The sequence below is a fragment of the Scardinius erythrophthalmus genome (genome assembly GCF_964197995.2).
Source record: "Scardinius erythrophthalmus genome assembly, chromosome: 19".
NCBI classification, from domain to species: domain Eukaryota; kingdom Metazoa; phylum Chordata; class Actinopteri; order Cypriniformes; family Leuciscidae; genus Scardinius; species Scardinius erythrophthalmus.
The window spans coordinates 4,342,594-4,359,290 of NC_138239.1; the positions used below are offsets into that span (position 1 = coordinate 4,342,594).

A 16,697-nucleotide genomic window follows, 5' to 3' on the forward strand; every position below is an offset into this window, starting at 1 on the left:
AACTGAACAGGTTGCTTTACAAACTGTGTTTATCAAAATCTACTTTGAATTTCTCTGAATTTTACTTGTATGTACTTCTACTTTTGGGTGGATAGGGTTGACTCTCTTTTCAACAGTTATAATTGGACCCCATTGACTTTCATTATATAGATAAGACATTATATGAGGCCCTGTTTACACCTGGTATTAAAATGCGTTTTAGTTGATCGGATCACAAGTGGACGACACTAAATATAGGTGTAAATGGGGTGTAAAACGTTTTGAGCTTGTCCACTTTTGACCACTTCCAGAGGTAGTTGTAAACGCATTCGACCGGATTGCTTTCGTAGTGTAAACACTCATGTGGTCGATGTGTTCAAACAGCCACAAAAGACCATCTACTCTCCGTCTACTGACCTAATGCGTGAACATTATGGGAAGCGCGCTAGACAGACAGGGTTTAAACTTTGTCGGCCGAAGACCCAAGTTTAGTTTGAAGGCGAAAGACATACCAATCACAATGTTCTCTCACCATTCCTGATTTATTACACACACTCACATTGTTCGGCTGGTCTTGTGACTATCAGAGCAGAAACGAAAGGTGATGCTCATGTAAATTGCACAAACTTATTTCGTCCATTAGATCGAAAGATAAAAAACAAACAAGCATACATTTACCCGCCCATAGACCCTCCCCTTGAAGAAATCAGGACAGAAGTGGTTGAAAGTGGACAAAAGAGACTGATCAAAACACCAGGTTTAAACAGGAATGTCTCCCTCGTCTACTTATGATCCGATCGACTAAAACGCATCGATACCACAGAAAACACTGACATTTTTTCAAATGGTATTCTTTTGTGTTACATGTAAATAATGAATTTCATTATAGAATGAACTACCCTTTCGGTACAATTAAATATGGACACTTTTTTGCCTTCCCTCAAGTCAATTCTTGGTTAGATTCTTTTGACTAACTGTTTGATGAATGCTTTAATATGTTTTAATGCCTAGTCCCATATGTCTTTCTGTTAGTCAGGCACCGCGACTTCCCAAGGCTGGAGAGACGATTCATGGACACAAGTTCTTCATTGGTTTCGGTGGGAAAGGGGCCAATCAGTGTGTCCAAGCTGCGCGAATGGGGGCCAAGACTGCCATGGTGTGCAAGGTACCCAATACGGTCTGCTTTTCTGAACATCCTAAATAACTGAATATAGCCTGAAGTACACAGACACAAAAAACGTTTAGGTTGATCATGTATTTCAGCATTTAACCGCACAAGAGAACCTAACCAAGTAATAAAGCTCTTGATTTTGTCAGTGCAAAGACCCCAATCAATACCGAAGCGTATGCAGTGTGTAAAAATAGACTCCCATGCTTTCAGAAACATTCAAAGAGAGATCACACTTCAAAGACAGAAGGCCAGGTAGTGAAGGGTCTCTGCTGCTGGGGCTTAGGACCCCATCCTTGGCATGTCTTTACCAGTGTGGGATAAAAGCAGACCCAGCTGGGAAAAAAGGAACCCCTTTGCCCTCTACCTCAACATCGAATGTCTCATAGAGAGGAAGAGAAGGAGAGAGAGGGGGAGATTAAAGTTGTATTTGTAGAGTGGAGGCGTTTGTTTGGGGATGCTATATCTGGAAGGCTTGGCCTGATATAGCAATGCAGAACTTTGGCCGGTCAGCCAGTTTCTAGAAAATATCATCTCAAGTTCCTCTTTTCATCTCTGGTTGCCTTTTCTCCTCAGGTCGGCAGAGACGTTTTTGGGAACGACTACATTCAAAACTTCAAAAATAATGGCATATCGACTGGTAATGGCCAAACGGTGCTTTCATATTGTTTCACATCTCTGGCAGCCAAAAATCTTTTAAAATCAAATGGTGTATGCAACCTAAATCTTTTTTAGTTGTTTCGAATCTATTTAGAAAAGTGGGGGGAAAAAGTGTGCATTTTTTACAAACCCGACACAAAACAAAACAAATTAGTAGGTGGTTTGAAATTTGATTAAAATGATGTTTCAGTTTGAAGTAATTATGAATGACATTGTATTTTTCCCCATTATTTGAGTGGAAATTTGTGTGTAACGTAATACAATACAAAGTGTGCAATAGTGCCTCTAGACATTTTTTGTGACTTTTTCATTTTTCACTGGAATAAGTGAATGAATATGACATTTGTAAATATGATTGTATAAAATATAGTAATGCCTCCATTATTTATGTTTATGTAACATGAACCTTGATGAGAGTTCAGCATTATAGTGAGATGACATGATGTTCGTAAAGAAGAAGCAAAATTTCCAGTTTTACGTACGATTTCCATGATGACAGCTACTCTTATCATGCTGACGTCTCTAAGTCATTATTACTATAGCAGCCGATGTAGATATATCAGATATTGATTATGCTGTCAGGACAAACAGATCTGATTTCAGCACTTGCGCAATGATGAACCGTGACAAACAGCAAAAAACGAATCTTGCTTTAAAGATGTTTAGACATTTTACTTGAAAGCAAGAAAAAATACAAAGTATGAACATTATTTTTTTGCAGTTTATTTGTGTTCCTGAAACACCCTGTATTTGCAATCTGATAATGACATGATTTAAAATATATGGCCCTTTTTATATTTATCTACATTTTGTTAGTAACTTGTAGTTTAGCTTGTTATGTTTCTGCTGAATCGATCAACTGTATTTTTATTTTAACTGTTGTTGAATCAGTTATTAGATTTTTTTATTTTTATTATCAGTAAACTGTAATTCCCCAACACAGTTTGTAAGTCTGCATATGTGCTGCCTCTATTGTCATAATTTATAAACACTGTAAAATATTTTAAATGGACATTCTGATTTTTTCAGTTCAGTTTTTTTTATACTGTAAGCAATTTAGGTTATCCACTTTCACCATCTCTCTCTCTCTCTCTCTCTCTCTCTCTCTCTCTCTCTCTCTCTCTCTCTCTCTCTCTCTCTCTCTCAGCCTATGTGGAACAGACTGAAAACGCTGCGACTGGTGCTGCCTCGATCATCGTAAATGACACAGGTAAAATTTAATTGGTCCAAGTACCGAGCCTTGCTGCATCCCTGCGTTTTAAAAGCCCCCAAAATAACATAAACACCGCTAAGTACTCTTCTGAATGAGACATAGATGAGTGAAAAGCTCTCTATCTGTGTCCACCTCGCCTACACAGGGTAATTTTAGACCCAGTTTAATGTAGCACTACTTGGACTTAAAGAAAGGTGCCATAAGCAGCCTACCTCTGAATGTAAGGCCTGCTACATTGTAAATGTCATGATCCAGCATAAGTGCTAAGCCTCGTGGCAGTCCACTCGCACCACAGTGAGCTCTCCAGGAAGAGCTCTGATTGGCGTCATGATCGCCATAACAACCTACTTTCAGTGTCCCAGCTTCCTGTGTGAATATCACAACGATGTGAAATTTGAACAATTATCTCGCAAGCTAACAAGGAAGCTGAAATGAGGAAAAGACTGATAATATCTCCTGACTCTGCAGTGTGGTTTTTCGAACGCTTATGCCAGCTCTTTATTTGTGTCTGTCTGTTCGTGGTGCAATAGCGAGAGAATTTCGTAGGCTACATGTCTGGGTGTGTAAAGTGTCTTCTATATCCATGGCTCCATTTGTATACTTAAACCACATTTAAAAAAAAATTTATGAATGTCATTCAATTCGATAAAAACATGTTCAGACAGAAAAAAAAGGTTCCAAGGTCATTTTAGTTCATCATGTTCCATATTTTGTCTTAACAGTATATGAAATGTATTGTACACATAGTTTTAAATAAAGACACTTATTTTGATATGCAATGACATTTATATATTTTTAAGGTGTAACTTGTATGTCTAAATAGTTTTTTAGAGTCACTGTATATTCCTATGATGTGGCCTGTAATTTTGTACATGAATGCATTCTTTGTAAAAGTGGATTTGTAATTAAATTTTAGTCTAATTAAAGGGATAGTTCACTTTGAAATAAAATTTTGGTATGTTTTAGCTTACCTCAAGGGCATCCAAGATGTAGGTGTCTTTGTTTCCGCAGTAGTTTCAATTTTGATATTTTTAGGTCAAACCGTTCTTGTCTGTCAGTCGTATAATGCAGGTCTATGGTCACTGTCTCAAAGAGCATGCACAGAGAAGTCCAAATTAAACAATTCCCCATCGTAAGTACACATTGATGGCCTAAGACACGAAACGAGTGGTTTGTGTGAGAAAACGAACAGTATTTATATTGTTTTTACCTCTTGTACACAACCACGTCCAAGTGATCTGAGGGCGCGCGCACTTCCTGGTGTGTGACGTGTGCGCGCGCTCTGGCTTAGTCTGTGCAAGCGCCGGAAAGTGTACAAGAGGTAAAAACAATATAAATACTGTTCGTTTTCTCACACAAACCGCTCGTTTGGTGTCTTAGGTCATCAATGTGTACTTACGATGGGGAATTGTTTAATTTGGACTTCTCTGTGCATGCTCTTCGAGACAGTGACCACAGACCTGCATTATATGACTGACAGACAAGAACGGTTTGACCTAAAAATATCAAAATTGAAACTATTGCGGAAACAAAGACACCTACATCTTGGATGCCCTTGAGGTAAGCTAAAACATACCAACATTTAATTTCACAGTGAACTATCCCTTTAACAGTAATGTCTCCTTAAAGGTTTTATAAGCATCTTGTCGTCATGTTTAATATTGTATTGACAGGGGAGAATGCCATAGTGATTGTGGCTGGTGCTAATATGCTTCTGGGGCAAGAGGAGCTACAGCGGGCACAGTCTGCCATAGTAAATGCCAAGGTGCTTGTTTGCCAGCTTGAGATCAACCCAGATGCATCACTGCAGGCCTTGAGAATGGCCAAAGAGAACCACGGTCAGACACACATCTTTGCTTCATATCTCAATGTACTTGATTGTCTCATCCCACTTCCTGTTAAGCCAAATTTCTTAATGCACATTGTTTCAAAGGATCTTTACAAAAAAAAAAAAAAAAGTGATGGTAATGTTTATAAGATGTTAATATTTTTATTAGGGATGCACGATATATCAGCCAACATATCGGTATCGGCCGATATATGTTCATTTTTGATGTTTTCGTTATCGGCCCGGTAGGCAAAATTGGCCTATATATTAAATAATGGATTATTTCCTTCAGCTGAGACGCGTGAAATATGATTGGAATCACTTTGAAAAGGAAAATACGGTTAAGTGCAACGTGCAGCGCAAGTCTGTCATATCGGCTACATCAAATTATAACGAGAACATTATAATTGTGTGTAAAAAAAGAATTTGTAAAAAAAATCCAGGTCCAGGCACTCAAAAGTTAAAAAGCCTTTATTATTTAAAAGGGCTAAAGCATTAAAACACCAATGCGTATCGGCCCACTGGCCTTCATCAGGGTGTTGGTGAGGCTTTTTAACTGAGTGCCTGGACCTGGAATTTTTTTCCAAATTCTTTTTTATGAACATTTAACCCTTTCATGAGCACCAGAGGATACAAGGGATACCAGCAGCGTTCCAGTTCCCTTTTGACTAGTATTATAATTGTGTGCTTGGGACATGGTGAGAATTTTGTTTTTCAGGCTCTCAAAAATTATATAAAAATTTGCATTTAGATTTATCAGGCAATATATCGGTTATCGGCTTTCAAATGGCCGGTTATTGGTATCATTCCAAATTTTCATATCAGTGCATCCCTAATTTTAAAGTTTACATTTACATAAAGTTTACATTCTGCGACATTACAAGAAGCAATGATGAAGTTTATCGTTGTTATATTGTATATATCACTTTACATGAGCATTCTGTATGTATGTGAATAAAGTATCACAATTCAGGTCTTCCCCTTCCCTTACAGTCCTTTCATAAAATCACTTGTTTTGCCACACTGTTGGGGTCCTATACTTGTATAGGTTTGCGTGAAGAATAGCACAATCATTTAACAACAGTAGTTTATTTCCTTTTCACTCCCCTTTTCTAATAACTATTTTTAGTTCCTTATACCGAATGATTGGTGAGAATAAAGCACGACTTTTCCCTCCTGTGGAAAATAACACAACCTGCTGTGTCTCAGATATCATTAGCACCTTGTATGTTCAGGTCCCTGCTGATCAGAGACACCGTGTATCCTTGTCATGGAGATGTACAATGATGCAACAAGCTTATTCCACAGATGGATGACACAGATGGATACCCCCCCCCCCAACACCACCACCACACCAACGCACCCCGATATTCACATTCACCACCTCACAACACCCCAGATACATGCTGTTTAGCCCGTTAGCGGCCCATATTAAGTGTTAAGAGACAGGCCATTAGCCCAGATTATGCGCCTATCACTTGGGATGAATTCATCAGACAATGACGTGCGCAAATAGCACTTAGCCGGAGCTCAAGGCTTGGATTACGCACATGCCACCCCCACAGGCTCAGTGGAGAAGAATCCGAGGACCGCTTTCCTAACCACATTTTTAAATAAATTAATATAAAGGCCATCTAGCTTTGATTCTCTCCTCAAGTGTGGTTAATTTCGGTTAACTTCAAAGCTGATATGTGGCTAACATGTAATTTCGTACTTTAGATCAGCTACTAAAGGGATGTTTGATCACTCTAGTGTGAATTTAGCTCACATTTAACTTGTGTTTCTGTTGTTTTTCATTCTGAGCTTTTTAAAGCATCTCTGAGCAAGTGAGGTTTGGCATGACTCATTCATTCATCTCATTTACTCGTTAGTATTGCCGTTTATTTTCCCTCATTATTTCCCTCGTCTTCCATATTACGTTATTCACTTCACAGAGGCTCAACTAGAGGCTCACCGCCGATTCCTAAAACACTCTCACTTTGATTAAAGAGACAGTTCACCCAGAAAGGAAAATTTGTTCAGTGCTTCAGAAGGCAAAGCTCCAACAAGGAAACACAATAACACTGTAATTTCAAATCTGTTTCTCTGATTGCTTCTCAAAATGTCTAAATATTGCATACAAGTCATATGAAGTACTTTTATTGTACTTTCCTTTTTGTCTTGAGCTTGACAGTCTGAAACACTATTTGTTGTGTAGAAAATACCAGCTTCTGGGCATCATGCAAAATATGGACTAAAGAAAAACATAAACTTTTAGGTGTGAAATTTATTATTTTAGATGTTGTATGGGGGAAGGAAATGTGTTAAATCACAGTGTAACATGATAAACTGATCATGTTTTTAAGTAAAATTGTATGTATTGTGTGTAATTCCCCCTGGAGTGCCAATACAAATCACTAAAATTGTCCTTTGGCACCTGTCGCTTAAAGGTAATTACAAAAAAAAAAAAAAAATTAAGTGTGGCTTGAGTGTCCAAATACTTTTTGGATCTACTAAAGCAGTGGCTCTCGAAATGTTTGACACAAAGGCCTTCCATTGTCTAATAACATTTGAAGCCCCCCATTATTGGCTAAAATGTTCCCTCTGGTATTTCTGCTGCAATTACTGGCATTAATATTGAGGCTTAGAAGTAGAAACTGCTCTAAGGATTCCAACATGTCTTAATTCATATTAGATTAGCATAAATTCATAAGCAGCAACTTACACGATTCTTTCTTCAGATACATTCTTGGGATAAATTATTCAGCAGTAATGCTTCTAATGACGCATTTAATGTTCCCACCTCTTAAATTGTGTTGTTTATTAAGCTCACTAGTGAGAAATCCCCTCAGCGACAGGAAGTAAGGAGATAGTGCCTCGGTTACAGTCACTTCCTATGTGGTCGGGTTTTAGAGAACATTTCAAGTGTTGGACTGAGAGAAAGAAAGAGAGAAAGGGAACTGTTGGCCAAGGATTGACGTTATGAAAATATGGTTGCGTTCAGAAATGAGCAAAGTTTGTTTATATCAAATCGGATGAATGCAAGTAGCTCAAAGAGCGAGTTTCACACTGACTGCTGTCTGACGTGAACTGCGGTGTGTCAGTGTCTGTGTCTGCGTGCACACCGATTATTGTAACCCATTACAATAATCTGACATCATACACAGTCTTTACCTCGGTCTTCGCATTTTTACATGTGGTTTTTGCATCTCTCTCTATATGACCCAATATGTGAATAATATTTTCTATATTTCTTACAGTGAAGACCATTTTTAATCCAGCTCCTGCTATTGCAGACCTGCACGCTGACTTCTACAAAGCATCTGATGTTTTCTGCTGCAATGAGTCTGAGGTGAAAGACAATATCAATCATTTTACATAACGAAAAATAGCACATAAACAAAGTTTTTCCAGTTTGCTCCACATTGCTTTGAGAAGATGTTCAGAATGATTTTTAGTGTGTCGCTGTAGTCAAGTCAAGTCATCTTCATTTATATAGCGCTTTTAACAAAGCGGATTTACAGTGATAATAGGAAATGAAAGTACGGTAACAGAGATTGTTTTGGCTTTACAGCAGCTCTAGAATAAAGTTATTGTCCAGCTAAAGTTAGTTTTGATTGATCATAAACAACATCTGCAAAGTTACGACGCTCAAAGTTCAAAGCAAAGGGAGATATTTTCTATTAAAAAAAATTTGCTTTTTAAGGACTACAACAAACGGCTGGTAGAGACTACATAAGCTTCCTACCGGGTTAGTGACATCACTAACCCTAAAATTTACATAAACCCCGCCCCCGGGAACACAATTTATAGATTATCATGACAGAATATGCTAATCAATGACTAGAAGATAACTACACATCAGCAACATAAATTCACCAACTAACCATTCAGAAATGTCCTGTTGCTTCTACATGTTGGCACTTCTTCTTGAGTCTCTCCATTATTGTCTGAATCCGGTTTGAACATAAAAGGCTAAAAGTTTTAGAAATTTTCAGTGCGTGTCTGTGTGAGTGCAAGCTGTTGAAGCTCCGCCCCCTGTGCCGGGAGCAGCAGCTCATTTGCATTTAAAGGAACAGACTCAAAAAGTGACAACTTTAACATGCTATATAAAAATATCTGTGGGGTATTTTTAGCTGAAACTTCACAAACACACTCTGGTGACATCAGAGACTTATTTTACATCTTATGAAAAGGGCATTATACCACCCCTTTAAGTTCTTTCTGCGCAAACTTCAAAAACGCGAACCTGCGAGAACGCCAACGGGGTTCGTATTCTGCATTTTTAGAAATGAAAAAAGTCATCATAAATGAACTTTAAAATACAAATTCCAAAAAGAAAGTCGACATGACAAAGTGCATTTTGACTGCATTAACCTGTAGAGCCTATTTTGCCTGTAGGTTGTCAGGTTTGTTGAAGCAGGTTACTAGAGTAAAACAACAGCTCACTTATCTTGCCTGGTCATGACCTGCATACTAAAAACAAGATACTAAAGCTCAAATAGTCACCTACCTGCCAAGTGCAAGAAATTACGGGGTTGGCTGCGGTGTCTTACAGTAACTGTTATGTTTGAGGCCGCCCTCTTTCACATCGTGGCAGGGCAAGATGACAGACAAGGGCTTGGATTGATGGGAAACAGTAAAGTTAAAGCATCCACGACCAGGCAGGCAGATGCACAGATGGTGTGTCAGTCCGGCCCGGGGCGAAAGCTCCAGCGTGACTGAGAGTTTGAACCAGAGTTCTCCGTCAGGGCAGCTTTGATGTGGCTGGGAGGTTGGAGGGGGAAAAATGTACAGGTGGGACTTAAAAGTGAGAGCCCTCAGTACAAATCAGCCCCTTAGATCCAGCCTTCGTCCCAGCGCACGCATCCGCGTACATGCTTGGCTCTCACCCGACGACTTCAGTTGCGGGAGTGAAGGATGAATCATCGGCAGTTTACAGAAGCAGATAACCACACATTGATGAGTAATCTGTGCGCTTTTCTGTTTTGGCAGCCAGCTTGGAAAGATTGATGGCAAAGCTTAAAGTACACTAATACAACGGGGATACTTGTTGCCCTGATCTTTCAGTCGTTTGGTGGGCCAGAGTGGGGGTTATTCTTCGCACCTGCACTAGAGAACCTAAAAGAACTGATAATGCCAACACTAAATATTTCCAGGCTGAAGAGACTTTGAAGACACAGTTTGATCTTTATGCACTTATTCATACACTCTGCTAGTCATGAATGACATAAAGGTCGCTGACACAAGATTTTGCAGGGGAAAAGGTCTTTTGTACTGTATATAGAGCAGGAATGTGTAAAGCTAAACACACACACAAGTCACTTTCAAACCAAGCAGCTGATGGACAGCGCAGCAAATTCACAAATCTGCGTCACATCACACGAATCTCCTGATCACACAGATGTCTGAATTTTACCCACTTTATCACATTGAGTTAAACAATATAGCCCGGGTTTCACAGACAGTTAAGTAGCTTTTATAAACATGGCGTTAAAAATATTACTGGTGTGCATCTTGAGACAAAACAATGGCACTGAGATATTTTAAGATCTGTCAGGGCAAGATGCTTTCAGTCAAAACATGCAAACATGCATTTCAGTCTGGGACTAGCTTAAAGGAGAACTCCGGTCAATTTTAACATTGAGCTAATTTTTTTTGTAAATTTGGAGTGCTGTCAGTACAGAGAACAACGACAAAAATCGGTGTTGCCTACACCGTGTTATCCTCTTTTTAAAATTTTCACCCTGTTGACTTCAATGGGGCAAGTTTTAAACCTGCTTTTAGCCTCTTAACATCCTTGATGTGTCATTACAAGTGCACAGGTCATGTGAGTGATTCCTTCAGAGTGATCACGGGTGAATCTGACTGCAGTAGATGTGAAAGATATGAATAAAAATGATGTTATTTCAGCCAGCGCACATACCTGTATTTTCTTCCTGTTTTGGGTCGAAGTCCATAGTAATCGATTGCTGAGTTCACGCGCGTGATCATAGGTAACTAAACCTATGCGTGTGAACTCGATAATCGATTACTATGGACTTCGACCGAAAACAGGATGTAAACACAGGTATGTGCGCTGGCTGAAATAACATCATTTTTATTCATATCTTTCACATCTACTGCAGTCAGATTCACCCGTGATCACTCTGAAGGAATCACTCACATGACCTGTGCACTTGTAATGACACATCAAGGATGTTAAGAGGCTAAAAGGAGGTTTAAAACTTGCCCCATTTAAGTCAACAGGGTGTAAATTTTAAAAATAGGATAAAACACCGGCAACACCGATTTTTGTCGTTGTTCTCTGTACTGACAGCACTCCAAATTTACAAAAAAATGAGCTCAATGTTAAAATTGACCGGAGTTCTCCTTTAAGCCCTGTCTGTGGTACCGAGGGGAAAAAGTCATAAATCAGAAACTACACAGGTATGTCCAGTAGGCACAAATGCCTGGTCAATGTATTATTTAAGCACACAGTCATGTTGTATATATTTAATACACACTCTGTGTTACTGTGGTTGTAGCAAACTTCAGCACTCAAATGGTGATGGTGGTGTCATTCCTGGTCTAATAGACTTTATCAAAAAAAGAAAAGTGAAGTCCGCACACTGCATGCTACTCAAGATAAATTTATTGAAAGCACGTTTCGACCATTTCGTTTTTTTGTTTATGTTATTTTGATGTCCTGCACCCTGAGCCCAATCTGGGTGTTTGGGATGTGCATACCAGTTTTGTATTTCTAATAGACTTTATCCCACACACACGTCACATGAACAAACAGGAACACAGTGCTCATTGATTCCACTCGTCAGAGAAAGTGTTAACGACAGTACAAACTGATGGCGATATCTATGAACTTTCAAGGTAACCTAGCGAGTTCTTTTTATTGTTGTTTTATTTGATTTATCTAACATATCTAAATGTTAGTAAGAAGAAAAAAAACATAGACATCTCACTGCAATTGCGATGGACATTGGTTATGCTCAATTTTCCTCAGTCCTTTGAAGGTATCTTGAGTAAAACGACTCTACATTTAATGAAACACGTACAAAAGACCTGAGCCAGAAGCGATGCGACCTGTTTTACTGAATACAGAAGTTTGTTACGCATAACCCACATTGTGCACAACTTGACTCAGTTCATCAAATCTAATAACTTTCATGACCTCTGAAGACACTTTCTTTTCATTTGACTTCAGCAGTCCCAGTTATGCAACACCCACATTTCATGATACAAACAGTTCCTGATGGATATTTTTCCTCGTTGAATGTCCTGTCTCAAAATAAAATATATCAGATTACTTAACCAGTAAAATGGGTTTCAGATGCTGTTTTTATGTTGACTTAAAACTTATTATCGCAAGTGATTAACGCACTTATACCATGGTCATTTGCCAACATAGACAACTTAAAGCTGTTATTGATGTTTGCAGCGCAATATTTCACCGGAAGGGTAAAAATTATGGTTATTTTCGTCAGTTACGACTCGTTAGTTCGAGCATCCGTTCCACTATAAATCAGACACAGAGATAAAGTACATTTATATCTTTATGAATGAATGAGATTTCTGAATTAATTATCGAGAGTGCCAGAGAGATGCGTGTGTGAATTACCTTGTCTGTCTGCAGCGTCTCTCACATGTTCTGTGAGTGTAATTACTTCATAATAGCGATGTAACTCCCTCGTTGCTGAGAAATATAATGTAGTGATTAATTAGCGAAGCTATTTTATTTTAAAAAATTGCAGGCAATGTTGATAACTTTATTTACTCCTGATTCCTGAATGTTTCTGTGTGTGCAGCGCGATCTCAGCTGTGTGTGAGTAACGTATGTGTGTGTGTGAGCGCTTCAGTGAAAACAGCGCATTAATATAGAACGGTGATTAAACTGACTTGGAACTACTTGTGCATTAAACGGTTATATGACCTTCTAGCGCAGACGTCAGCAACCTAAGGCACGCGTGCCAACACTGGCACGCGGAGGGTTAATCGCTGGCACGCAAGCAAATGCGAGAGAAGTGTATGTATTTCATTCAGATAAAGTAGTCTACCTGCACACAGATCTACATTTTGATGTAATAATTCCTCATAGTAAAAACAGCTTATTTTATTAAGTTAGAGATGCACCGATTGATCCGCTGGTGGCCGAAATCAGCCGATTTTCACGTGATCGGCCATAACCGGCGACCGGCCGGTCAGTCTGACATATGCCGATTTTATGCCGGACAAATGCACTCGGTCTCGGGCAACACCATCATCACATGTGCACACGGAACGCACATGTAGGAAACTTCGTGAATTACGGCCGTTTCACGCATATTTTTTTCGGCGTGCATGTTAATCAGTGAGTGCATTCACACCGGGAGCAGCGCGTAGCAGCAGTGAAGCGAGGGTTTCGCCGCCGAGTCTATTTTGTCTGCGCTGCTCACGCTCAGTTAAAGTGAAAGCACACATTTGATTGACAAAATAAATATGATTTCAAACAAAAGTGCCTAAAATGCACAGAATGTGCATGTCTAGTGTGTTTTAACAAGAACTGGATTAGGTTATGTCAGAAAAGAAAATGAAGACTCAAAAATATTTATATAAAATCTACTCATTTAAACTTGTTTTTATTATTCAGTTTGGGTAAAAGGATATGATATTTTATATATATATATATATATATATATATATATATATATATATATATATATATATATATATATAAAATATATATATATATATATATATATATATATATATATATATATATATATATATATAAAATATATATATATATATATATATATATATATATATATATATATATATATATATTTCTGTGTGTTGTAAAGTGGTTAGAAAAAAAGAAATCGGAATCGGCTAAAATCGGTATCGGCAGGTCAAACTCAATGAAAATCGGAATCGGCCTAGAAAATTGTAATCAGTGCATCTTGGAGTTATAAATACTATTAAATTGTCTATCTAAATCTAAAACAAATTTCAAGAGAAATATTTAAATTTCTGTACTATTTCTGTGTAAGCCATTATGAAAATGTAAAATGTTTGTGTATTTATATGAGTGTGTGTGTTTATGTATATGTATGTATGTGTATGTGTATGTGTATATATGTATATATATATATATATATATATATATATATATATATATATATATATATATATATATAGGCTATGTGTGTGTTGTGGCACAGTGATGAACTCGGAAACTTAAAAATGGCACTCTATGACAAAAAGGTTGCCGACCCCTGTTCTAGCGAATCAGAATCGAGTATTCAGGCAGAACATGGTATGCTAATTAACTAACGTCAATGTATACAACTTAAATAATATGCTGATAGCTAGAAGTGTTTGAGTTCACGAACAAAGAGTATGTTATTGGCAACTGTAACCGTGGTTTAGAACACAAACATATTAGCAAAGTTGCATATTAGCTGTTAGCATAACCGTTATGAGCATAAATGTGACTGTTTCCTCTGTATCTTGTGGTTTTCCTCTCAGGCCGAGCTCTTGACGGGTCTGTCCGTCACCTCAGTGGAGGATGCCAGTCGAGTGGGCCTGGAGCTGTTACACAGAAGTTGTGGTTCAGTCATTGTCACCTTGGGGCCACAGGGCTGTGTGGTGTGCGAGTCCACAAACACGGCCCCTAAACACATTCCCACCACCGCCGTCACTGCTGCCGATACCACGGTAAGACTGCGGTTGACTGTTGACATTTCTTGGTAGGCACATTTTGGGCTCGAGGTATGTTCCCCATGTCAACCATCTGAATTAGACCCAATCAGAATCTATATGAGATTCACATGGGCTAATTCAGATTGGGCCAACAGTTTGGAGCTCACATGCTTACATAGGCCTACATAGTAGCTGCGTTTCCATTACCCTTCAAATTGCGCAAATTGAAATGTAAAATTGAAAATATGGCCCAATGGAAACACTTCAATTTCGCAAAAACTCCCTTATATCGCAAAAAAGTTTTTTGCGCTCGCATGACGTGGTTTTTCAGGCAATTAAAAAAATTAATATTTCTCAAAACTGCAATGGAAACATTTACAGGTCACCTGGCGTACGTAAAAGTCACATGATCATTCTTTAAAGATGGCACGGTATGTTTGGACAGAAGACTAGTCTTTTATAAACTCATAAAAGACAAAATAATTAAAGGAGTTCCTCTGTGAAAACCTCCCAGAAACACCTCATACGTGTCCGCTCCCCAGTATAAGGGTCTTTCCTTGCCATTAATGCTTGGATAACATCGCCTACGTCTCCTTCCATTAAAAATAATGGCTAGTGCGGTGGCTGCGATGAACATACGTGAACCTGCCAACATCCGTCGCCATTATTTTTGGTGAGAAATTATGTTTTAGTTGCATAACATCGGTTAATGGAAATGCCATCATTTCACAATCAACATTTAGAAAATATCGCAAATGTTTTGCGCCAATCTGTAATGGAAACCAGGCTATAGACAGTATAGTTTTGTTCAGTCCCTAAAATTGTTGTTTTCCATCAAAAGTGTGTGTCTGGCAGGTTTATAACATGTTTTAGGTAACAGCTCGAGATAATCTGAACATTGTACACCTAATTCTCTGTTTTTTCTAACGGTGCTCCAGATGTGTGTTGAAGTAGAATAAATGTATTATGTGGCATATTGAGTTAGTTATCTGCAGCACGTATATCTGGCGCTCAAAGTCTGTGACTCACCACACACTAGCGGTTCTTCCTGGGTAGGTTCTCTAACAAACCTATGAAAACACTTTACCCCTTTTATTTTATAACAGCATTCATTGAGTTAATCACACAAAGAAGAAACCCTCTGACTATAGATATCTGGTTCACTTTGCAGGTTTCATGCATTTTCTATAAAGCTGCTTTGAAACGACGTGTATTGTGAAAAGCACTATACAAATAAATTGAAAATGTGAACTTTGCAACTGGCCAAGAACCAGTTGGGCAGTCGTGGCCTAATGGTTATAGAGTCAGACTTGTAACCCAAAGGTTGCGGATTTGATTCTCAGTGGCGGCAGATATTGCTCTCTTCCACCCACAGTACCCACGACTTAAGCAAGGTTTGTGTGTGTGTGTCACGTTTTGCAGTGTGTGTGTGTTCGCTACTCACTGCTCCTAATGTGTGTGCACTAACTTGGATGGGTTAGGACAAACTCAGAGTATAGGTTCCCATACTTGGCCTTCTCATGTTAGATCACGTCACTTACTTAAATAGGCAGAGTCCATCTAACTCACAAACCAACCACAGTTCAGCTGTACACCGGTAATAGACTGATGAGCAAAAGAATGGCATCTCACTGGAAATTCTAGAGCGAATGGTTGCATCGACATCATAGAATGTAAATTGAAAATGGATATAGACCTTGTACTGTATATAGTCTATGATTTCCACCGCTTCAATACATAAGTAGTAGTATTATTTGAGTTATAAGACATAATATAAAACAAAGAAAGAATTTAAAATTGTGCTTTATAAGCTTGTGCTTGAGTAATTTAAAGGGTAACTCTTATCAAAATTGAACCTAGGCTCTTTTTGTTAATCCACCCGAGTCAAACTTTCGTTTAAAAGCATAATTAGAATGGAAACGCCACTTTTAAGTTTGACCGTATTTTCGTTTTGGGTCAAATTGCCTTTTGAATGGGAGTGAATGGGGCACGACTATGATAGCATTAAAATCTATCATAGCTATTTTTGACTGACAAAATGCCGGCGGCCGGGAACACTAACTTTCTTTTTAGTAAACTCTGTGATGAACACAAACAATGTTCTCAATGCTGGAGTTCATGTGTAGAGCCTCTGGTGATATTTCAAGCAAAGTTTCATGTTGTGTCGAGCCTTCTTAGTGTTTTAAAAATAG

General features: G+C 38.5%; 1 protein-coding gene across 10 annotated transcripts in view; it reads left to right on the top strand.

Moving 5' to 3' along the window:
- rbks (ribokinase) overlaps positions 1 to 16,697 on the top strand; it is a 36,289-nt gene that overhangs the window by 6,158 nt on the left and 13,434 nt on the right. For 8 of the 10 annotated variants that reach the window (XM_081347738.1, XM_081347737.1, XM_081347733.1 and 5 more), the window contains 6 exons: positions 1,012 to 1,144; positions 1,724 to 1,787; positions 2,955 to 3,017; positions 4,694 to 4,858; positions 8,088 to 8,179; positions 14,332 to 14,520. In XM_081347738.1, the coding sequence (XP_081203864.1) occupies positions 1,012 to 1,144; positions 1,724 to 1,787; positions 2,955 to 3,017; positions 4,694 to 4,858; positions 8,088 to 8,179; positions 14,332 to 14,520 (706 nt within the window). Of the gene's footprint in view, positions 1 to 1,011; positions 1,145 to 1,723; positions 1,788 to 2,954; positions 3,018 to 4,693; positions 4,859 to 8,087; positions 8,180 to 14,331; positions 14,521 to 15,848; positions 15,900 to 16,697 lie in introns of all 10 variants that reach the window. The other 2 variants (XM_081347735.1, XM_081347734.1) reach the window with 1 other exon arrangement.